The 25812-nt window shown below is 39.0% G+C and overlaps 1 protein-coding gene across 1 annotated transcript; it reads left to right on the forward strand.

The window, feature by feature from the left end:
• The first annotated feature begins 19090 nt into the window (after positions 1–19090).
• slitrk5b (SLIT and NTRK-like family, member 5b) lies at positions 19091–25511 on the forward strand. Its single transcript, XM_029459558.1, has 2 exons — positions 19091–19389; positions 19831–25511. Exon 2 carries the CDS (start codon positions 19887–19889, stop codon positions 22488–22490), a length of 2604 nt encoding a protein of 867 aa, XP_029315418.1. The 5' UTR covers positions 19091–19389; positions 19831–19886; the 3' UTR covers positions 22491–25511.
• Positions 25512–25812: the final 301 nt, after the last annotated feature.

The raw sequence follows: 25812 nt of genomic DNA on the forward strand, positions 1-25812 counted from the left end.
TATAGAGTGATTGAGCATAAACATGCATGTAGCCTTGTTTACCGAGATAGATCACTAAACTTAGGGATTTTGAAAATATAATGTTTTCGGTCTTTCATCTGCAAAACAATCTCACAAAAGTCTCCTGTTTCTTCTCCCCCCACCCCTTAGCTTAGCTTAGTTTCTCCATCTGGAGACACTGACTTCTGTACCCCGGCTCGGTGAGCGGTTTGAGAACGCCTTGTTTTTCACTAGCTCAGAATCCTGTCATCTACTGAGAGCTGACTATAAGTACGACTCAGTTTCTCCTCAGGGAAAACACATTAATTTGGATTTTGATTTGCATTTGTTTTGGTGCTGGTATTGACACAATTCCAGACCTAGATGTCTCATCTCAGCAGGCAGCTCTGATGAGCTCATCTGCATAAGTTGAAATACTCTTTGAGAGGGAGATTGCGTGGGTCACAGCAACTCATCCCATTGAAATACAGACAGAAACATCACATCATTTTATCTGTATCAGTCCCAGGGTATCAGAACACGGGGGATGAAGACAGGTGAGCAGAATGTCAAGTAGAAAAGGGTTGAACCATTTGCTGCGACACTTATTTTTTAGCCCTATATAACTGTTTTACATCACAAGGAAGTAAAACAGGTTAAACTTCCACTTCTGCAATAATTATGCAAAATTTGCTTTGAACCAAACCCTTTCTTAATTAGCACTGTGCGTGCTACAGTACAGATGCTTGACAAAAATGTGCTATGTTTTCGAAAAGAGCTGAATGCAGATTAAGGACTAGCTTGCAGTGGTGAATGAATATGACTTGTCTCTCAGAATGATTACAGTCACAGTGAAAGGAAATTACAGACAATAAAACAGATCTGTGTAATACCTCTATTCTTCAACATTTTACATACACAAATGATCTATTCAGATGAAAATGGAATAAGCAGTGTACCATTCAGTTGTGTAAAATTGACATGCTCACCCTGAGTACTTAAGCTTTTAATTCAATAACACAGCCGATTAAGAGCTTGTCTTCCACCTCCACCAAATGCTATGGGAGATGGTTCCACTTGGCTGAGAACTGTTGGTGGGGAAACAACAGCGCACAAAACACATAAGCATTATTGAGAGTGTAGTTTTCATTTTAACCGAGAGATGTCATTGAGCACAGCGTGCATGCCTTCAGGGCACAAATATTAAAAAGCTGCTTCTAGGTTTATTTGCATATTTGTTTTAAGCTTAGAAAACCAACTTGCACATAAATAGCAAGAACTGTACCCAATTAGGTAATGTAAATGTGACGCCTCTGAATTTAATGTTAAAGAGGTGTTGCTTTGAGAACCACTTCATGAGACACACACTTTAAATTAATTTCTCACTAAATCATCAAAGCATGTATTAAAGACAACATTTAAAGTGTGCTAGAAACACTCATTGGTGTGAACATTTGTCATACTTCTTTTGACAAAGTGACAAAATGCCTAAACATGATCCAAAAGATGACACTAATTTATTTCATGAAAAGCAGTTTGCTGTAATTGTCATTATTTTTAAATCATATTAAAAGATTTGACATTTTGGACATTCTTGCCAGGAGTTCTCCAGTGCAAATATGAAGCAACAGAAAGCAACCGGTTAGCTTTGTTTAGCACAAAGACAACAGCTAGCCTGGCTCTGTTTAAAAGGTAACACAATATGCTTTCCAATACCTCCAAAGCTCACGAATTAACATCTCTTATTAGTTTAATTCTAACAACAACCAAAGTATTAAAAAGGGTATGTGTAGACAGAGCCAGGCTAGCTGTTACCCGTGTTTGCAGTCTTTATGCTAAGCTAAGATAACTCGCTACTGGCTTTAGCTTAACATTTAGCACACAAACACATGGGAAGAATGTTATCAATCTTCTCATCTATCTCTCAGCAGGAAAGCAAATAAACATACTTCCAAAAATGTCAAAATATTCTTTGTAATATACATATATATATGTATATACAATTATCCACTGACAGCTCATACATTGCAGGTTTTATAAAGCAAATTGTAAGCTCAATAGACTTGTGTCCTCATTTTAAACATTTCTCACCAAACATTATTTAGGTTACCATAAAAATTCCAGAGAAAAATACAAAGTATGTTACAAGGTGATATATAATGAAATATAGTACACGTCATATCGCTTATAATAGCTCCAGTTTTCCTCAGAGAGAAAATAGAATTGTTGTAATGTTAAAATAACTGGTCAAAAGGAGTCGATTGTGAAACCCTCCTGAAAACACACAGAGAAAAAGCCAAATGGTTAACCAATGTGTCGTTAAACTTCTACGGAGCACAGTGACATGGAAATAAATGTATAAGCCAAATTTCACAATTCAATAATGATTTCCTTAATTTGGATTCAAAGTGGCACTGTAAGATATGCACGTGCTGAAGCAACGGCACTTTCACAATTTATTTTCCCTTTGTGTCTGTAGACAGACCTGACAGGGCAATCTGAGAGGCTTTTTGCAAAATACTGTCCTTTAAACATTTTTCTGCTCCCTATTATGACACTGTTTAAACATTTAGCTTTCATTCAGACCCACAGGAATTAACATCCTTTTTATTGACACCGTCTGACAGAAAATTCCAGACTACACACAGCCACTTCATTTTCAGCGCTTGCTGAAAAAGGTGTTACTTATGGCATTCTCCTCTGGAAGAAGTTCAAACGCACGGCAATCTGTCAATCATGATTAATGTTTAAAACCAAGAAAGGATATAGCATAAGGGAAGCGAACCGGCAGGACTTCACACAGGTTTCACTATGTGTTACTGGGTCATGACACACTTTCCTCACTTTGAATTGGGCAAAAATAGTCTTCTACACGCCTTTATAGTGACAAAGTGGGCCAATATCTGCATAAAGCGGAAAAGCTAATGCGCTCTGTCATCTGCTCAAACGTCCTGAATCTAAAAAGCTTCACCCTTTAAATGCTTTGTCTGCCACCACAAATAACATGGAAAATTTAAAGGTGAGAGAGAGAGAGAGAGAGAGAGAGAGAGAGAGAGAGAGAGAGAGAGAGAGAGAGAGAAAGGGAGCATTAGACAGAGAGAGAGACGGAGTATAGAACATGTCCAGCCTTTTAGAATCAATAGACAGTTTATTGAATCAATACACAGTTTGGTGTAGTGCGAAACCTGTCTGTCAACGAAAATGGTAGATCTTGAATAGGGTTGCCAGATTAAGTGTGATGCAGGGATAAGTGCATCATCCTTGGGGTTTTCGGACACAGCAGGGCTCCACAATGTTCCGCTTTTTTAACTCTGTGAAGGTAACGGTAAATGTAGCTTCTGTATAGAGCCCATTGAATGTTAACCTTTTATGTTTGTATAGCTTCTATAGCTGTTAAAGAGAAGAGTTCTCATTAGCATTTACTGTGAGTTAACTTTGCAGTTAATAATGCAGCCACCTTGGTTAGAGGCGATGTCGGAGTTCCTTTTTTTTTTACAGTTTGCATGAGTTTGCATGCATTAGCACATTAACTACATAAGTATTTGGATTTCTACTTCCAATAGGCAACCATTGGTTGTCTGTTTTCAATTCATTATTTAAATCGACTTGCGGAGAGTTGAAACGTCCAATAGACAGGTGATCTACAGTGTAACACTGCACTTTATGTTTCACTCATCATGGTGTTCTTGCATTTAAAAGTTTGCTGTTTTGCAGCAGTTCCATATGTATTAAAGCCCTCATGCACCCTTGGTCCATCCAGGTGTTTTCACTCATTTTGTTTGATCAAACCTGGCCTGAGGACTGTGTGGTTGCGTAGGCTACAGACGAGTGCTCAACTGACATTTAATTTCTCTGGTTTATTGCACCTGTTAGGGTCAGTCAATTTACACCTTTATGAATATTAGTACAGGAGAGTTTTGGAACGTCACACCCAACAGAGATGTGAGAAACCAGAATACCTGAAAATGCCTGTGCAGACGCTTGAAGTCTGGAATGCCAGAGCATCACTGACTGCACCATTTATGTATATACAAATTAATATATGTACAAAACATATACTGAAAGTTTACCAGAATGGACACATTATGTATGTGCCAGTACTGTTATGGGAAAATGAACAATCACAAACAATTAATTGATTTTAATAATTATTTTGTCATTAAGTTTTTGACCCTGAATTAGCACGGGAACTAAAATGATTCCAGAGTTGCCTTTTCTTCCAGCATCCTTAACAGTCTTCCCTCACACAAACAGCTTTCTTCTGAAGCGCTGCTATTTTGATTTGTTTGTCGCTAGTCTGTTTAAACATGCTACATATGGATTTTTCCATTCTACTTATGTGCTACAGTTTTTGGTGCAATATAATGCTTGAGGAACAATGTTTGTGTTGGTACCAGGGCTGAGTAAGCTAGTGTTTTATCATTACACTACACAGCTCAGTCAAAAAGCATTAAACATGTCACACTGTGACTGAAATTAAGTTTTTGGTTCCTGTTGGTTCCTGGTAGAAACTGGTAGACTGGGAAATTCCAAGTCGTAGAGATTTTCTTTCACACACCAGCAGCTTTTTGTCCTCAGATAATCTTGCTATTAGCCATACTCTGGTTAGGGCACATAGGTTAAGCTGTTTTCATGCAACTTTGATGCCCCTCTCAAATGAGAAGCACTGTCATCATAAATAAAGCATTTAAGAGAATATCCCTATCCACATAACCCACAGTCCGTTGGCATAAAAGTGTGAAACGCAGCTGCCAGCTACCCATTCCCTCTTTGAATGAGCAAAAGTAGGTTAACCACAACGCTGTGCAAGTCGGATAAATAGCACAGCAAGCCAAGCCTCTTAACCTCATGAAGAGCATTTGTCTATATGAACTATTATAGGCCAGTTATAGCATCTCCATACATCGACCCAAAAGTCAGGCACATGAATTAGAATCAAGTAAATGTGGGCTCATAGCAGCAGAGGTTAGCACATGGTTAGCATAAGTGTTATTACAGTGGATCACATTATTATTGCAGTGTCCATAATTATGTGTAACCTATTTAGTCATGAAACAAACAACACACTTGAATATAAGTGCAAGAGTTGATGAATGTTGCCAGTCTTTTAGTTGTAACCAGCAGCTGCTTGATGATGGAGTCTCGTTTAATGCATTCATCAGTTACAAAGCAACTTTGAGAGCCACAAACTTGACATAGCTGTCCTGCGGTGCTGTTTTTCTACACGCACACAGCATTTATACATGTTTAATGGATGTATTATGAATGCACAGGTACGGTAAATTGGTACTCAGAACTGTCTTCAATGTTTTAAGATGTAATGCCAACTAATAATTTTGGCAGCTGCAGAAATGCATGTAAATAGTGTGACCTTACGCCAAGATAAAAATATGATTTGTTTAAAGAAGTGCATGACAAGGTGCCATGGCACTTTAGTGGATTAGTACAACCCCCCTGGGAAATCATCCATTTTCAGCTTTTGCATTGGTCTGAATCTAATTGCATCCAATAGTATTACATCTCTCTGTTCAATCCTGTTCATAGTCACTACATCATCTTAAGACAAAAACAAAATGATGGAGACAGATGAGTTTTCCTGAAACAGCCTACATGCCCTTAGAAGTATCTATTAATGGACAATTGAAGCCATTTCATCAAGGGCTTCTGCTCATTTCTATGTAGATCATCTCAAAATGTAGGAGTGAAATATGCTCTTCATGCTTCTCCTTCTGTCTATATGCAACTGAAACTTAACAAAGACCATAAGTCTAAGCCGAGAACAAAAACAGAATTGTAAGGGTCACTTTGTAAAGATTCAGTGACCCCTGTGTTCATCGCACAATGATAATAATAGTCCATAATTAAAGTCAGAAACCTCAGAGCTTGCACGGCGCCACATCTATGCTGATTAGAGGTTAAAAGGGTGACCTGAATTTTAAACTTAGTCCGTAGGCGCGCTGTATGAATGCAATAACACACTATCAAAGAAGTATTTGACAGAGAACCATGTCAAACGTTAAGTCATCAATCATGTGCCACATCTTTTAACAGAATCCACGCACTGCTGGGCAAACACTTGCTTTGTCTTTTGAGGCAATAAATGGAAGAAAATCTGGATAAGCAAATGTTTGAATCAGTAGGAGGACTCGGATCAAAAAGGTTTGTGTTGGACTGGAAACAATGTTTGTAATATTGACCCCAGATCTGCGACTACAGTGAGATTCACAGTATTGCTTCTCGTCCATCTGGCCGCTCCCAGAGTTTGTCAAAGTAAAATGCTACATTCTTCAGTTAAGTTTTGCAAATAGTCCTTTTGTGAGATAATTACGCTGTCAAACATCCGAAGTCAGATCATGTGAGGTCTGTTTACTGTTTACCCAAAGCCAGAACAAAGCCAAAAGCAGCGGCATCTCAACTGAAACGAGCTAAATCCACGTTTCAAACCTGCCTGCTTTAACTGCCACCGACTGCAGACTCCACATCAGACAGTGATGCAATGCCTCCTGTCCAATACACTCTCATTTCAATTCTCATTATGGCCTGTCTGCAACAAGGACGCAGCATCTAACCCAGACAAAAAACAACAAGGAAAGAAAACGTCACTGTGACTCGTTCTGAATATTATAACCTTGGTAATTAGACAACTACCTGTTCAAGGTCATTATGTTACTTCTGGTAAAAAAGTGCTTTAATGGGATATCCCGAAAGCTTCACTGACAGAATGTGTGTGTCCCTGAACTCTTATCACTGAATCCCGGCCAGGATTTCATGCAATTTATGAAGGCAAATGTGTTCTTTTCACTCTTCCCTTTCCTGAAAACTCCACATGTGTGGATGAAAATGGCAGCCAAAGTGGAGTTTCATTCTGGTTTAGATGAGGTGAGGGAGCATTTACATTCCCTTGATCCCTTACTTTTTCTCCCTTTAGCGAGGGATATGAAATGTAACCGTCCAGCATGACGTTTAAATCCCACAATCCAGCCTCCCTATGAACCTTTCCTGCTGATCTAAACACAAATCATGTCACTGATTAAACCCAGTTAAAATTAAATTAATACAAATACTTAAGTCAATGCATTATCTAGCTAGATTCAATTAAATTGAATTAAATCGGGTGGAAATTGTGGCATTCATGGCAGAAGCAGGAAACCTGTTTCCAGGTTATTTGATTGGTCAACATGCTACCACAGCGCTCCACTGGGTATGCACCAAATGTAGAAAAAATGAGAAATTGAATAAATTTTGAGCAGCCTTGAACAAATTGAATGTTTATGAGGAGTTTCCTTTTGGGGATTTAGTTCTTGCACCAGAGGCTGCAGTGATTGCGTGGGCTCTCGTCATCTTTTTACCAATCCATTATAAAGACTCTTCCGTCATATGTGATCCTTTTCCTCCGTCATCTTGAGAAAGGAGATTAGAGTTGGATCTGAATACAATGCTGTGTTTTTTATTTTTTTTTCATAACCACTTCTCTTTCGACCTTGAAGGAAACACGTCACTGGGTCAAGTGTGGCAGAGAAATCCTAAATTGGGAAGAGACAACCACCAGTGCTGAAAGAAATCCAGCTAAACGAAAACTTGGCATATAATGAAGTGACAATGGTTGGAACTGACACCTGGATTGAGTGTCATCTTTAAAACATTGGTGGAGAAAGGACATGTGGGGACTTGCAATATCTCCTCCCTTTCAGGACAGCGCTGTTTTTCTCAGGCTGAAGGAAATGAAAGGGAGCACTGAAGAACCTTATAGGGAGTTTTACTATTGACTGCAGCATCTGACAGCCACTTTAAGAACTTTATCTTAAGGCAGTTTTGCATGGAACGCAGAAGTCTCACTCCTTTTCCAAGCTAGCCTTTGTTCTACTGGCCCTAGCTCCACAATGCGGTTTCTCGGATAGAGTTTCTTTCATAGCCTTTTTGAAAAGCTGTAACATGATAATGAGTTTTTTCTGTCCAATATGTTGAGCTAAATTTAGTCTTGCTCAGTGGTGGAGGAAGTACTCAGATATTTTACCTAAGAAAAAGCACCAATGCCACAGTACAGAAATACTCTTTTACAAGTTAAAGTACAAGAGTATTGGCATCAGAATATACTTAAAGTACTCAATATGCCAAATGGACCATTTCAGATTCATATATTATCTTACTGAATTATAGAGAATATAAAGTGTTGTGTTCATCACTTTAATGTAAAATGTACCTATAATAATGCCTCATCATTTCTTCTATGATATTATATTTTGTATTAATAATCTTAACAAAGCAATAAGTAATTAAAGTTATGTAGTGAAGTAAAAAGTAAAAGGTGTGCCTGCACTTAAGTACAGTACTAGGGTAAATGTACTTAGTTACATTCCACCACTGGCCTTGTTACCAAAACTCGGTCAATTTCCAGCATTAAAATAAAACAGCAATTATTTTCAAACAACTAGTAATCTCATGAAACACTGATCCTGAAACTTGTGGTCGTCTTCACCGTCCTCAGGCCAAGCAGCAGCACAGTGCAGAGGGTAATTGGGCAAGCCATTTCAGTGGGAGAACAGTATTATAATAACTTTGTATCTTCCGACAAAACTGCGCAGAATTACAGAGTTTAAAGCTCAGAAACTATCATCAAAACTTGAACTCGATAAGAAAAAGTATAGCTTACAGCTGCAAATTAACTCATAGGATAAGAAAAATGTCTTTTTTTGTGACCAGCTCTGTATTAGCTTTTCATTCCATTCACACACATTGGCACACGCGCATAACTGACTGACAAATAAATGCTAAATTGTACACAAATCACCTTCCCCCACATCCAAATCGCCCTCTCATCCGCCCACTCCACCTCGCTCATTACTCTTGCAGCTTTGCAGGTCCTAAAGAATTTTAACTTTGTGATTATCTATACACATGCATGCAGTAACAGCCTGCAATTCCCATACAATAATGTATACATCTATGATATGCATCGTTTCCGTGCAATAATCTTTTTGTTGTGTGATGAATTAGCCCACACTTCACACATGTTTGCATTTCCTACCCCTTGCGGAGAGGAAGAAAAACAAGGAAACAAAAAAAGAATAAATTATCTGTTGTAGGAAATAACTTCCAACTGAAATCCATTTCATTTATCTGTCATGCTTTGTGTGAGAATTTTGGAGATCCCCCCCCTCCCGGCCCCCCCAGTCGACTCTAAGGAGGTCAACCTCCAGAAGATAAGTGTTTTGAATGAATGAAACACAGCGTTATGGGCAGAGACTGAGAGACTAACTTATCATCAGGAAATTCATATGACCATGAAATTCATGACAACAAATTCTCAAGGTAAATAAATTCATTCTGTCCATGTTGATGCTCTGGAGGAGTTGTGTAGTGTGTAATGGCGCTCTTATATATATGTCACATTTATTCAGTTTGACAGCAGTTAATGGGCCAACATACAGTATGAGTCAGGTTTTGTTTCCCGGACAACTTCATGTGCTCTGGAAATGATTATGTATGGTCAAAATGATTAAAGGTCCAGCTCTATCAGGTGTGTGTGCAACTGCTAGTCTATCACTTGCCAAAAAATATGAGCGCATACACACACCATTGTTACTCAAACAAAGCGACATCGAGACATCTGCATCTCAGAACAACCTTTGTTTTGACAAACCTGATGTGAATTCCTTGGGTTTTTCTGTGAATGAGAGTTCAATCATCACATCATTAATCGGTTTGGAGTGGGGCCAGTCATTCATGACACTGTGCTTTATAGCTTCGCCAGAAGTCTCCGTGCTGAAATGAGAAGGTTGTAGATATTTCTATGGAGCTATTTCCTGACCAGAGGGTGCCTTTGATTAATGGCCCTTTTCCTGCAAAGCCATTTAGGTAATCCAAAAGAATAATCTTCTCATGTCTTTGATACCTTTAAGTGAGCAGGTTGACCAGCGCTGGCTGCCCCCTCCTGGTCAATTACTGGGCTAATTAGTATTTATGGCTTTTGTCAGCCAAGACGTTTTAACTCAATTGCTTTGTCATTTTGCTCTTCATTTGTGTTTGCATTTGTTTTTGTGCATGAGTTATTTCTTAGTATCTTGAGTCTGTCTCTGCTGATGCAATAATAGCCACATCACATGTATGAATATGAGCTAGATAACCAATAGATCTAGAGAGGCTATTTTGCATGATTATATTTATACAGTTCTAGTGGCGCCTTATCCAACAAAAGCAATTTACAGGCTTCTTGATCATAGGCTTTGTTTTATTAGTCGATAAAGTCCGTTTTTATCAGCAAAGGATTTCTTTTGCGCAGGAGAACCCCAGTGTTGACTGATCCTGATGTCTGTGTACTCGAGTTATTGTTTTCTGTTTTTATTTCTTTTGAACGTCATGCCTCCCATGACTCTCCAGACTATTGTAATGCTTTATATAAAATTCCCCCTAAAATCCATCTCCGTAAGTAAATATAAGTGCTTCCCTTCAAAGCCTGTTGAGTGCTTCTCTTGACTCACATTGACTCGGCATTGCCTTGGAGAGTCAGCCCGCGCTTTACACCAAGTGTTAAGGCCAATTAAACTCCTGGCACCAACCTGTCATTCTCCACAATCTGTGACATATGAGTGATAACACAGACCCTTACCTTCAGCCCTCATCTGATGCACATTAAATGGCCCTAGACCCTTGAGTTTCCTGACATTTTGCAGAAATCGATTGAAATTTAATCAGTTTGAGCATGCTGCTATCAGCCATGCTTGCACCAGCTGTTTGTGTGTTACCTATGCTGAACACTCAATGCTTAAAAAAAAAATATATATATATATAGTTTTATTTGTATATATATATATATTTATAAATAAAACTATATATATGCATTTTTTTATAATATATATATTATTCATATATCTATAAATATAACAAGATGAAATTCTCATTAAATAAATCCCACAAAAAGACAAGATCACAGCATCAAAGTTAATAATATTAATCACAGATTTGATGTTCCAGTGAAAGCATGTTTCCATTCAATTTGCACGCTATTAGATTTATTATCTATTTTGAACACTCATTACTCCCTCCCTCCCTCCCTCCCTCCCTCTCTCCCTCCCTCTCTCTGTCTGTCTGTCTCAGTGTGTGTCTCCCTCTCTCTTTCTCTTTCCCTCTGGTGGTAAGTGCAATAATTATCCTATTATTCTTTGAAGTCTTCGTGAAATCCAAGGCCCCAAAACAATCCCCAAACACATGAATACATGGCCCTTTTAAGTATTTGAGGTCCTAAAGGTAGCCCACAGCTGGAATATTGTCTCTTTGAAATTCCAACAGGTCAAAATAAACCCCAAAAGAACATTGTTTTAAAGAAGAAAAAGCAGAGCGTGTCATTTCCAGGAGCTTAAACGAAACACAAACCTTCCTTTGAGCAAAGGTGTACTGAGGCCAAAATATTACTTCCAAAGATATCTCTGAACTCATAGCGATATGGGCCTCTTCCATCCTTATAACTCCACCATTGCTTACTGACGGAGGATTTAAAGAGATCTCACAAACACACGCAGATGCCTCAAGGTAAGCATAAAAAAAAGTCCATAGAGCTCTGTACTGAGATGAACAGACTGAACTTTCAAGAGACTGCTCGGTACTAATTTCTAAATGACTTAATGGGGTGACGATGTGTTAAAATGAAAATGTGTCTCTATTTTAGGAAGACCTTAAGATGTATTGCCGGCTGCATATTCTCACAAATTCACACATGTACAAGCACACACGTTATTATCCCTTCATCCTTTGAATTTGCAATTAGGTATGCAGTACAGTCATCTTCTGCAGTGAATTCATGCTAAATGAATATACCGGCGTATGCTCCTATTTCTATGCATATCCAGATGAAATATTGATTATGAATGGCAGCAAGAAACCTGGGCTATTGGGTGGAATAACATTTTACAAACACGCACTCTCACCTTAATTGAGTTAAGACATTAATACGTCAGTGATGCACAACTATCTGAGTCCTGCCTGCCACTAGGTATTACTCTGGGTTACTGCCTAAGGCTATACAAATATGAGCTGAAAATGAAAGCAACTCCATAACTGTTTGGACGGCGGATGGTCTGATAAACGTGATAGAAATACTCATGCTGTTTATGTCGTCTCAGCTGGTACGCTTTCCAGCTTTCTCAATCCACATGAGAGCGGGGAGAGAGGTGATGGTCAGCTGAATGATCATCACTGGTGCGGAACAGGGACATAACACCAAGCAACCGCAACAACATGTTGATACATGCACGCAAACATGCTCAAACTCTTAAACATACAGCAACACCCTGTCAGACAACATGACACAACATGCATGCAAATGTTCCCACTGTGAGCTAATTAGCATGTGTTAACAAGTAAATGACAGAATATGCTTCTCATTATAAATCGCTGACTAAATGTGTAAAACATATGTAACCCCGTGAGTTATTCAGCACAGAGAATCAGTGCAGTGTGAGAATACTATCATGGCTGCAAATGATCACCAAAAAGATGAGCAGAGCCTGTCATTAAAGGCACAATGTGTGTTACCGTGGCAACATCACAGAGGCCTCCATTTTTTTTATGTTGTGGTTGTGAACAATCAACGTTGCACCCAATCCCCCTGTGAATTAAAAGCACATAGCTAAATAAAGCTCAAGTACCCTGCTGCCACACTTTTGCAATCCACCGTTTGTCTCTTGTCTGTAGGGAATTCTGTAACAACCTGTTTCTGTGGGGGAAAGTCGGCAAAGTATCAACACTCAACAATCAAAGTAGCTCCGTGTTAGCCAGAATTTAATTTTAAAACAATTACTCCAAAGACAAAATGACAAAACTGCCAAATTTGGATTGTCACACATGTAGGTCACAGTAATTGAACGACAACACAACGCAGCTGTGTCTCTCTTCACTCCTTTACTAATACGACGATTACGCACAGCTGACATATTCTTTCTTCGCTAGCAATTTCATTTAATGTCCTTACTCCGACGGTTAAATGTAACTAAGTTCAACTCCCCACACAGTTACTTTTCCATTATGTTCCACAACGACCTCTCTGACCAAGGTAATTACCTCGGCTCTCGAGTCATCGAAGTCAAAGATAAAGCCTGCAGAGATCTTTCTGCATCAGATTAGCAATGTGGTTTTTTGCAATCCTCAGAGAGCCTTGGCACAGTGTGTTCATTCTAGGCTTGCATGGTGATTGTTGCTTGTTTGTTTTTTCATTAGTATTTGATCTGTCAGCCAAAGAAGAAATGTCTTTAGTTTGCAGAAGAGTCTTGTCAGCATGAGTAACTGAGATAAGGTGGATGTAGTATTTAATTAAGAGGGTAGGAAGCCCTCCTGGTATCTTTGTACATACAGACACCACACAGCAATTGACCTTAGTGAACATGTCAAGACTTTATCTTGCTCCCATCAGCCCAAAGCAAGAGCTGTGAAGACAGTAAATAGCAGTGCTTTCAGACAGCTCTCTGATTTCCACAACCAGAACATGGAGCATTTTCAAGTGGTGGCTTAAAGGGTTTTCAATATCATGTTTAAGATAAGTGAGACGACATTATTTTATGCTCCTGTCAGTTTATAAAAAACCTAAACGCTAATTAATGTGTGTTGTGTTTTTTTTTTCTCCTGCAGAGCCAAATTCACGTTTTGCTGTTTTACTTAGACATATGTGTGACAGAATGAAATGAATGCACAGAATGTATTATAAAATGAAGAGAGAATCATTTCCCCATAGCTGTGCTGCTACTAATGACGGACTTAAAGGGACAATGCTCTCTTAGACAAACCTACAATGTACTACTGTTAAACAATCTGGTCATTTACTTCACCCTAAGCTAGAAATCAAGCATCAAGATTTGCTTTAAGCATTTATTCTCGTGGCAGTTTTTTGGAGTTGGTCCAAACATGTGAATTTCTTTTTGACATTTTCAGTCGAAATTGGTTTTTATATGTATTCCAGCTGTGAATCATTAAATGTCTCCATATCCTATTGATAGAAAGGAACAAAGGAAGGAGTCATGATGGTAATCTAAAATTCAATTCTTTCCTAAGTCAACAGTGACACCTTGAGGTTTGAGGTAAAATGACTTGTACTTTTCTAGATTGGAAGAAGAAGAAGAAGAAGAAGAAGAAGAAGAAGAAGAAGAAGAAGAAGAAGAAGAAGAAGAAGAAGAAGAAGAAGAAGAAGAAGAAGAAGAAGAAGAAGAAGAAGAAGAAGAAGATATACATGTTCTTTTGTTAAAATACATTCTATGTTTAACTCAATAAAACATGCAGCTGTTGTAGTGAAGCACTCCTCTCGTGTCCTTTCTAGTCTCGTCAGAGATAAAGGACAGTGAACGTTTGGGCCCATGGACACAAGGCTGCCGGCAGTGAGAGTTTGGCGTCCTTGTTTCGTAACCTGAACTTAAATTCAGCAAATAGAAGAAACTGCAAAAAATATTCTCTCCAGTTACTTTTTACTTTATGTTATATAAATGAAATGAAAGGTTATAATCAAGGATACCAAATAGCATTATACATTTTGACAATGTCGGTGATAATTGCTTCCTGGTTCTTGTTCATCCCGATTTTCTTCAGATGTACTATTTCACCTCTTCAACAGACAGTTCTCTTCTCTATGTTTAGGCCACACTTCCAACTGTTTACAAGGTTAAGCCAGTTCAGTTCAGTTTTTAGTCAACTTTTAATTTGTCAAGTGCAATTTCCTTAAACCTGACCTGTGATGAACAATAATGATTTGAAATGCTGCTTTCTTCTCGTTCTTCTCTTTCCTATCCTGCAGAGACACAGCACCAGCGTGGGCTGTCATGTCCTTGTTATCTATATGGATCAAGTCTAATACAGTCAAATAAGGCAAAAACATATATTCATATTCAGATTGGGTAATGAATCCAAGTACTGTGTGTACTCATACATAAGGATGCATCTGAATGCTAGCATCATTAACCACCAGTTACTCTCAGGAACGATCTTGACATCAATGCTTTCTTTCATCCCCCCTTCTTCTTTTGTATTTCTTACATTTGACCAACAGGTGGTGCCGGAGCAGTTAGCATAAAAACAAAGGCTCTGATTCAGTTGCTTGTTCTGAGCAGCGGTGTCCCTGCTGGGGTTCTTGGACCCCCGCAGCCCTTGAAACATTTCCAAGAGGTCTCAGAGAAGATGTGGTAGAGCTACAGATTATTAACGGGGAAGAATGAAATACTTCAAAGACAGTATCACATCGTAAAGTATAGACAGTATAACAAAAAACTTCTTAGAAGGCGTATCTGCCATCTGCAGTTAGATGAGTATCTAATGACGGGCCCTTGATATATAAATGTTATGATCTTGAGTAGAATTATGGCTACTATGAAATAAGAAAAAACTTTATAGACTCCCCAAGGGAACGTTAAAGTGTGACAGCAGCAGGGCAGTCTAGTAAAAAAGCTCAGAAATACTATAGGTCATAAAAGAAATATTATAATATATTACTATAATGCAGTATTAAGGTGTCCAAAAATGTAATCAAGTTACAATTGTCCATTGTCGTCAAGTTTATTTGAATATATGCTAATACTACATCAATGTCTCAATGGTCTTTACAAGCACAACAGCAACACTCTCTGACTCAGCTCTCTAAGAGGATAAGGAAACATAAGAAAGACAATATTGGAGACAGCAGAAGCACTAATTCAAAGAGACACACACACACACCCTGAGGTGGCAATGAGAGCTGTAAATGGGAAAATTGTCAATTATAAAGCAGGAAGTCCTTTAAAGGTCAAATGGAATAAGCCCCGGTGTCCAGCTTAATGTCCGTGCTTCACAAAGTCCAGGGTGCCAGGTTTTTGGTGTTAAGGGATGTCTGAGGTTGGGGAGGGTCAGGATGAAGTGGTGTGGCAGAGGAGTGTGCACTTTGATGGGTGAAGTGGGCTGCAGGGGTAGCTTAAAATAGGAAGAAGCCGTGTGCGCTTCCAAACAACCTATAGGAAAAGATCAGCCATCTTGTTATAGAAAATAACATACATAACAACATTTAACTTTAGTGTCATATGCACATTAGATGCATAAAGTCATACTATCTCGCAGCGTTAGATACAGTGTTTGAAAAATAATTAAAGATGTATGAGAGTCCGCTTAAGTAAACAGGAGAAAACAATTCATAGAAAACAAACTACATAGATAGACAATATATTATGAGTAGCATTTGAATCAGAACAAGGTGTCCACAAAGTAAAAAGCAACATATACATTTGACCAGATATTGCCTGGTGATAATAATAATAGTAGATACTCATATTAATAGTTCATTAACGGTGTGGTTAATAGCAGTTTATATGGTCTGATGAGAATACTGGAGACTGTAGAGCCTTGTGACAACAGAGATGAAAATCATGTTATAGTGTGCCTTTTTTAAATTGCCAGAGAAGAAGCTGCTCTGGGCACTCAGAGATCCATAGGGGGTGAGAAGTGTTGTCTATGATGGCTGATAATATGCTCATCATCTTTTTCTGCCCCCACTTCCTCAAGGGAGACCAGAGATACCCTGGGAGGCATGTTCTCAAGCTGCCTGCTGTTAGATTTCTTGTAACCAAAGATGTTTTTCATGCTCCTACAAACTTGCCCACATTCTTGTGGTGCACTCTGTCCTTTTCCCTTCTGTGACTGTTTCTGCCCTCCCTGATGTTCCACTTCTGCTTTTTTTCTGTACTCACCTTTTGTCCCTGACATAAACGACCTCTTTCTGTCATTCAGTGAAGGCTTCATTTTAGGGGGGACACAGGACTTGTTGGAAAAACACTACACCTTCCCGATGGACACGATAGTTTCAAAGATGATGCAATGTGTCAGGCAGTCTGCAATGTCCCCTTGCAGCCCACTCTTCCCAGTCACTGCCTCTCAAAGCCTCGTTTGACCAACTCCTCACTGTCTTTGAAGTTGTTTCAGTACCAGGGACTCCTACACAGGCCTGCAAATACAGGAAATAGTGATTTAAATAGTATTTTCTTTTGTTTTCCATATAACATCAATTTATTTTTACACCACTTGTGCAAATTGTCATTGGGCCAAAAGCTTTTAGAGTGTTCTCTTTGTAATCTTGGACTCAGATAATATAGTACCAGAAAAATAAATCTCTGTATAATGTGTTGACACGACAATCCTTAAATGCTCTGTCTTTTCTAGATGTCTGAAGCTTGTGAGAGCCCTGACAGTAATGGTCCTGTCAAACAGTGGCAGAAAAGTTCACTGGGATGCAGAGTGTTGGACACAAATGACAAAGTGCGACTCACCATCTGTAAGGGACATATATCAGAAGTACTACCCATCATCCACTGTGGCACAGCTCCAACTCCATTTGTGTATTTCTGACCTTTGAGCACATATTTGTTAGTCATCATCATTTTTTTCCTCACATTTATTATGCTGATTTATATGTGTGTGTGTGTGTGTGTGTGTGTGTGTGTGTGTGTGTGTGTGTGTGTGTGTATGTGTGTGTGTGTGTGTGTGCGTGTGTGTGTGTGTGTGTGTGTGCATGTGCGTGTGCGTGTGCGTGTGTGTGTGTGTGTGTGCGTGTGTGTGTGCGTGCGTGTGTGTGTGTGTGTGTGTGTGAGAAGAGTTGCTGTCTTCTCCCAGTTGGTGAAGATTATGTTCAGTGTCGTGGAAGACTTGGAGAGATAGTAAATGAGGCTCGTATCATGCATCGCCTGTGTGTGCCTCATGTTCCCTTTGCACATTGCGACCATGGATGAGCAACACGAATTATCATACTGCTGAGAGATGCAAAGATATGTTAGAACATAAAGAAAATGCAAAGACACAAAACTCACACAATCAAATTTTAAAGAATACTTCATTAATATACATTTAAAAAATCCCTGATATCTCTCATTTAGATGTTTGTAATGGCAGCTATTTTGTGCCAGTTGAACCATTTGCTTATCATATTGCAAGAAAGATAATGCTAATTTATGCAGAAATAGTGGTGTAATGATGGGGTTTAGCTAATGCTTAGGATCTAGCCCAATATACAGCACAAGCATCTGAAGGCAGAGGAAACAGAAGCACAAATGAATTGCATGCAGGATGAATACAGCCTTCATACTCTTTAATATGAGCCACAGGCAGTGTCCCTGATGTGCTTGCTCTCCTCCCATGTGAACAAGAGCCAAGTAGGGAGGATGATGGATAGAGCTCCACGAGGACACAGCGATATACAACGGCATACTTGACGTGTTTCCACATGAGTGCTACTCTACTCTATGACTAGACTGACATGACATTTCATATCAACATGTGCCACCAGATGCTACATCTGATATATGAAAATGAGAGAGTTGAATAATTCACTCTAATTATATCACCGCGAGAACTCATGCTAGAACTGTTTTCATTAAGATCAGGTGAAAACAAACTCAATAAGGGCTATGAGTCACTCTCTCCGTGACTCATAGTTTACTATTTAATTATTATAAACCAACAGGGAAACATTACACTATTTCAAGAGTATTTCTTGTAATTTGCAAGCTTTCTACTGGCACAAGGGGTTGATCAATAAACATACCATGGCAAAGCCCTAGTGTGTTCATGCGTTAGGCAGTCTATGACATGATTATTATGGCTGTTCTCTACAGGCCATATAAACACTTTAGTGCTGCTTTTCATGGGCTGAAATGTGATCCGTCGGCAGGTTCATTCAAGGGATGGCTGTTATCTTGATTTTTACGAACTAATCTCACTGAACCATAACCATTCAAACTTAACAACCTCTGACCGCTGAGGCTGTTTGATATGGTCTCCTGCAGGCCAATGTATGCACTGATATCAACTGCTTTTATCAGGTGAGAAGTGCAACAACAACAAAAAGCAATTGGGATGTAAATAAATAAACGACATTAACAGGATTGACAGATCATGAAAAACTGGTGACTTTTGTTTTCACAATAAATAACATGATAAGCGGTTTAACAGACCGTTTGAACGCAGGAGCTCTCCCGGCACGGTGAATTATTGATATGTTTCGGGACATCTTTTCTGTAGGTAGGTCGACATCTTTTGGGGGAATGTATCTCGATGCTCCAGTGAGTTGATTCTTTGTGCATGAAATGACATGACATCCTCCCGACCACAGAGAGAGCGTGCGTGCTTGAGTGCGTGAGCATCCACGGGGAGGGAGAGAGGGAGAGAGAGAGAGAGAGAGAGAGAGAGCGAATAAGCAACTTTGTTACCAGGCATAGCTGCGTCTCCTCCGGCACAGCGTGGTAACAGAGAAGCATTTGGCAGTTATGGTTGATCAGCGTTTCTTTTATCCTCTCCGGTGCATTAGAGACGACGAACGTAAGCTACTCGCATTGTGTTTTCTCCTTCGTTTTGACGGATTAAAAATTAAAGATGCGTTGAAATACTACCCAACGAGTCTACATCTTCATCAATGTGCGTGAGGTATGTATGTCCACCAGGACTTAGACAGACATTATGCTGGCTCGTGTATGCCTGACAAGGCGTGGACTGTGATGCAGAGTCTCAGCTAACCTTCTGTAACTAACACATCTTTGAATTAAATAATTTTTTTAATTGCATTTTGATTTTTTAACAAGCAAACGCGATGTGGCTTCCCCTCACAGCAGAATAAGACCTTTGTTTTTTGCTCAAGCTTTGATTTGACCTTGCTTTTTTTGTTGTTTACATAGCTTGAAGGAGTTGCTTTCTATACTGCTTTGTTTGAGCCATTTTAAAATCAGAAGCCAAACAGCCAGAAGTTACCCTTGGGTAGGCTAACAGCAGATTAACCTTTGACTCATGCAGGCTACAGCTTGTTGTGTAGAAGTTGCTTTCATTGCAGTCTGACTGTTTTACATCACCATGTATGTCTTTTATTTCTAGATGACATTGAGGATACCTTAGCAGGACTGTGAGCTCGGCCGTCATTGTGCAGGAAGATGCATCTTTGGATTTCATATGTTTTGCTAAGTGCAATGTCAGTGTGCACTGTTGAGATGTTTGGCAGTTATGGAGAAATATGTCAAAGACTGTGTGCCTGTGAGGAGAAAGAGGGGATTCTCACAGTGAGCTGTGAAAACAGAGGGGTTTCAAGTCTCTCAGACATAAGCCCAGTGTACTTCTCCCAGTATCATCTGCTGCTTACAGGGAATCTTTTGAAAAAGCTATGTGCCGATGATTTTGTTGAGTACAAAGGACTTACAATATTACATTTGGGAAATAATGACATATCTGAGGTGGAAGCTGGAGCTTTTAATGGACTTCAGGAATTAAAACGATTGCATCTCAACAATAACAAAATTGATGCCTTGAAGGAAGAGTTTTTCTTTGGACTTGAAAGTCTGGAATATCTACAAATTGATTATAATTACATCACTCATGTGGCGCCTAATGCCTTGAGCAGACTTCAACATCTGGAGGTCCTGATTCTAAATGACAACTTAATAACTACTCTGCCTGGGAAAATCTTCCAGTATGTACCACTGACTCATTTAGACTTAAGGGGGAATCAGCTCAAAGTACTACCCTACTCAGGTCTGCTGGAGCACATGAACAGTGTTGTGGAGTTACAGCTGGAGGACAACCCGTGGAACTGTTCGTGTGAGCTGATTGCTCTTAAAACCTGGCTCGAGAGCATATCATATTCAGCTTTAGTCGGCGATGTTGTCTGTGAGTTCCCTTTCCGGCTTCATGGTAGGGATCTTGATGAAGTTTCAAAACAGGAGTTGTGCCCGAGGAGAGCCATTGCTGAATATGAGGTGCCACAGCTGCCACATTTGAGCACCGATGCATACTATAGGACCACACCAGCTCTAGTCACAGCCTCTTTCACCTCTTCTGGATTTGCAAGATCCTCATCAAGACCCACTAAGGGACCGCGGCAGTCAGGCAAATTAAAATCAAGGCCCACTGCTCGCAGCCCATCAAACAAACCACAAAATTATGGCCAAATTATTTCATATCAAACCAAATCCCCCGTGCCTTTAGAATGCCCAACTGCCTGCACTTGTAACCTTCAAATTTCAGACCTTGGCCTGAATGTGAACTGCCAGGAGCGAAAGATTGAGCATATCTCTGACTTAAATCCCAAACCTTACAATCCCAAAAAGATGTATCTAACAGGGAATTATATCCCTGTGGTGCGTCGATCAGATTTTATTGAGGCTACTGGATTAGATTTGCTTCACCTTGGTAACAATCGAGTATCCCGCATACATGAACGAGCTTTTGGCGATTTGACACATCTTAGAAGACTATACCTTAACGGGAATTTGATTGAACATCTTAAAGCTGACATGTTTTATGGACTGGAAACTCTACAGTTCTTATATTTAGAATACAACGTCATCAAAGAGGTTGCTTCGGACACCTTTCAGCATGTACCCAAACTTCAGCTTCTTTTTCTGAACAATAACCTCTTGAAAACTTTACCTGTGGGAACATTTATCGGCCTGACATTGGCCAGACTAAATTTTCGCAACAACCATCTGCGATATCTGCCGGTCAGCGGTGTGCTAGATCAACTTTCAGCACTGGTGCAAGTAGATTTGTTCGAGAATCCCTGGGATTGCTCTTGTAGAATACTGGAGTTGAAGATGTGGCTGGAGCAGCTTAGCACAGGCACAGTTGTAAACAATGTCATCTGTGGTTCACCCAAGAGACTCGCTGGGGAAGATATGAGATATATTAAGACAGCAAATTTCTGCCCTAATAGGTCTGAAATACTTGCCTCCATGATCCCACCCTCTGAAGAATCTTTTCCTGGCAGCACTATCACCATAGAAACATCCTTGGACTCTGACGTACAATACAGCGCCATTCCTCTATCTGTGATGATTCTCGCACTTCTCCTCATGTTCATTGTGTCTGTGTTTGTGGCTGCAGGATTGTTCGTGGTAATGAAAAAGAGACATCAAAAGAGTCAAATAGAGCATAATAACTCCATGAATGCTTGCATTAGCTCTCTCAACATTGAATATGGCCTCTACAAAAAGGGATCCATTCCCAAAGTCAGAACATCTGCTGGACATGTATATGAGTTCATCCCACCTCCCAGAGAATCCACATGCAGAACTACTGCCCAAACCCCGACGGACAGCAAATCAGTGGATGGATTTAGAGACTTTGATGAGTTGAGCAGTGCTTTTCTGGGTAACTCAGATGAAGAGGCAGCCAGTAATGTAATAAGCTTGGAATACAGTGCCACCACTCCAGAGCCTCTTAGCAAGCCCTCCACCCCTCACCAAGATGATCAGTGTTACTACAGAGATGTACTTGAGCCTGACAAGCCCACACGCTACAGCAATACGTTACCATGCAGGCATACGGCGCATGCATCGACTCCGTATACCTCAGACTTTGATGCAAGGCATCAATACATGCAGCCAGATAGAATACAACAGACAATACTGTATTGCGCTACACCAAGTACTGTGTATGTGGAGCCCAACAGGAGCGAGTACTGGGAACTGAAAGCAAAGCTTCATATTGATCCAGACTACCTTGAAGTTCTTGAAAAACGAACAACATTTACACAGTTTTAGGAGACCTGACACCTGGACGGTCAGATCTGATGCATTGATGCAATGTATCCATTTTAATCAGGAATCAGAACATGTTTCAAAAACAGGCAGAACTATTTCATCGCCTTTTTTAGTACAATGCATTGTGACCTACCATATGCATTTCTGGGTATCATGTGTCACAGGATTGAGTAATAAAGGGGAACACTACTAATTTTTAAGTATCATTTATCCCTTTACCCCTGTGGTGTTTAGCAGTTTGGTTTAAATGTGTAAATAAGAACAAGCAACCAGAAGTGTTCGGCGCTTATGACTCATTCCTATGTAAAATACATCCAGGAGCTGTTTCATTGACAATAATGCGAGACTGAGCTTTTTCTCTCAAATGAGCCGCATTTAATGAGTGTTAATAAGACGTGCAGATATGTTCTTGTCCCAAAATGAACTAGTTTTTGTGTTACAGTTATACATATGGCTCCAAGTTCTGTCAAATGTATTCAAGACAAAACTCACATAAACAAAAGACACATCTGTTATGAAATTGTGTCAGACACATTAGGGAGGCAGTTTTTCCTCCCATATGCACAGCTCTGGGATGATAATATGAAAATGCACGAGATCATAAAACTAATTCCAATGTAATATCTCAAATCACAGATTATGAGGCCAGTAAATCTCTGCACTCTTGATCCTAAAAATATACTGAACAGACCTAATCGGTTGTGTGGTCACCTCCCCATCGCCAGACCAACTGCACTTGTGGATTATGGACACGTGTTGCACTTGTATTGAGTTAATATTAATGTGTTGCAACTGTTATAACTAAAAGATCATAATCACAGCCATAATCAGCTGTATTGTAACTGAAAGAAAATGAGCTTTAAAGGTCTATATCATATGTCACAAATATGTATGAGCTGGCAAACATGCAGCTTGAAAACACACTTGTTGAAAATTGAAATGAGAACCAAAGCAAACAGAATCAGATCATAACATATGCAAAGTTTGACACTCACAGGAGTACATCAAAGCACATTCCTGGGTTTTATTGTACTCTTACAACCTTTTTTCTTTAATATATTCTGAATACACTTACACAAAGTGTCTTCCAGTTGCAATACATGTGAGTCCATCATCATAAACTTCTGCTTAGAATTCAGCTGAATTTTGTTTTTGTTTTACATTTTACATTTTGCATATTTTTATACAAACAAGTATTTATTTGATTTGATTTTTGTTTTATTTTACAAAAAAATGCACTATTGACTTCTACAGGTTAACAATGATGTCACTTTCTGAAATGCACAATATGGTAACACATGTGCATATAGCCATAGAAGTAGGTTTGATAACTGTATACATAAAAGTACCACATGTTGAAACATCTTGCACTATGCATAGATATAAAGTCAACTGAGACAATCTGTACAAAATGCCAACAGCTCATCCTCTCAGTCACCAACCAACACTCATAAACATGATATGTAACCCTATTATCACATCCCATAAATGTTTATTCAAAATGTAACATTCATGAATATTCAGAGGTACCTTTGTACCACATTTTGGATAATTAATTTTTTCTAAGACTTCATATATTTTTAATTACATGTGTTTTTAGGGGAATACTGAGTGGATTTGTATGTATTGCATCACAATGAAAAACACTACTGTTTATTTGGCATTGTTTGCTTTTCTCTGTCTGCCGGGTTGCATGAAATCTGGTAATTTGACAGAAATGAGCAGTCTCTGTATCTCTCTTTTAAGAGGGGATTGATGGTGAGTGTAACAAATGTGTAAAGGTCTGCAAGAGAAATAGCTATTAGATTGAAAAGCACAACAAATGAATGCTTGAACGGATAGAGTCGTCTTTATGCATAAAAATGTTCTATGCTCTAACAGAATCTAAGCGCACCATCCGGTCATGGTGCAGTCAAACACATTTGTGGGTCAATAGTGTAAGCCCAGAAATCGGACTTTCTCCGAGAGTTTAATGCACAGTGTAAATTCACCTCATATGCAGTATTATGTCCTGAACCTGTCATCTTAACTCAGCTAATTAAAGGACATGGCGTATCTGGACTATGTCTGCATGTCACCATGTATTACACTGCAGCGTTAGTCATGCTGTTTATCAAGTATATAGTCGTGGTGTGTTGCCTCCCACAAGTTCAGAGTCACTTGATCTGTGTCTGCTCTTAGGAAATGCATCAGAACAAATTAAATGAAATCAACACAGGTGTGTACTTCGGTACATGTCCGATTTTTTGTTTTAAATCAATATATTGCTGTAAAGTTAGTGGTGAAAACAATGTAAACATGCACAGCCAGTTACACACAAAATGTTTTCTATTGTGAGAAGTGGACGATCTTTAGTAAATTGTTTTTAGTTCTTATAGTTATTTTTGAATGTGTGGTACATTTTGTGCAACCAAACTAATGCAACACATGAGAAAAACAAAAACACAAAAAAGCAAATAACTTAGTTTGCTAGCGTATTTGAATACATCACTTTTAACATTTTATTTGTCATGATGTTTCTTTCAATTTGTAAGAATCTTGCAAAGGCAACTGTGGAACAGAACACAGTATTTAATGTATATAACAGGCATTTGATATATGTTTTGATCTTTCAACTTTTTGTTATCAATGACCAAATGCCGATATTTGTCACATGTGACACTACACATACTGATAATCCAAAAATATGTTAAATTGAGATGTGACTGTCCTGTGTGTATGTGCAAATGTTTACTTTGCAAAGACGAAGTGATCCAGTTAGTGTCTTATTCTTATTCCAACTTTTATGTTATCTTTTCTTTGTTTGGTTTGGTTTTCATATGAAACAATGGTTTTCTCTGTCAACTTCTGATTTGTAAATATAACACCTCATCAGCATTTCCATGCAAACTGGCATCGTTTCTGAAAAGCAAGACTCTGGTCTCTTATTGCACAGTACAACTACGAATATGTGGGGTAAATATATCTACAATGTGCTGTTTCTTTAGTTGTTAGCTGAATAAAAGATATGATTTAATTTGATATACCCTTGTTTCTGTGTTCCCTACCTCCTCTAAGCCATGGTGTGTGAAGTAAATGTCATAGTGCACGGGGAGGACAGCTTGTTGCTAAAAAAACCCATTGGCATTTTTCAGAAAATGACTAACATTACAATATCCAATTCAAATGTTGCGATAAAGCTATAGTAAAGGTTTCAATTCTGCAAATGGGAGATAACGAAAAAGGGCTGTGTTGCATAATTAAACATTAAGATAGCATGGTAGTACAGTATAGTGTCTTTAGTTTTTTACTCAGTATCACCCGAAGACATGTTGACTAAGAA

This window comes from Cottoperca gobio, chromosome 21, assembly GCF_900634415.1.
Source record: "Cottoperca gobio chromosome 21, fCotGob3.1, whole genome shotgun sequence".
Lineage (NCBI taxonomy): Eukaryota > Metazoa > Chordata > Actinopteri > Perciformes > Bovichtidae > Cottoperca > Cottoperca gobio.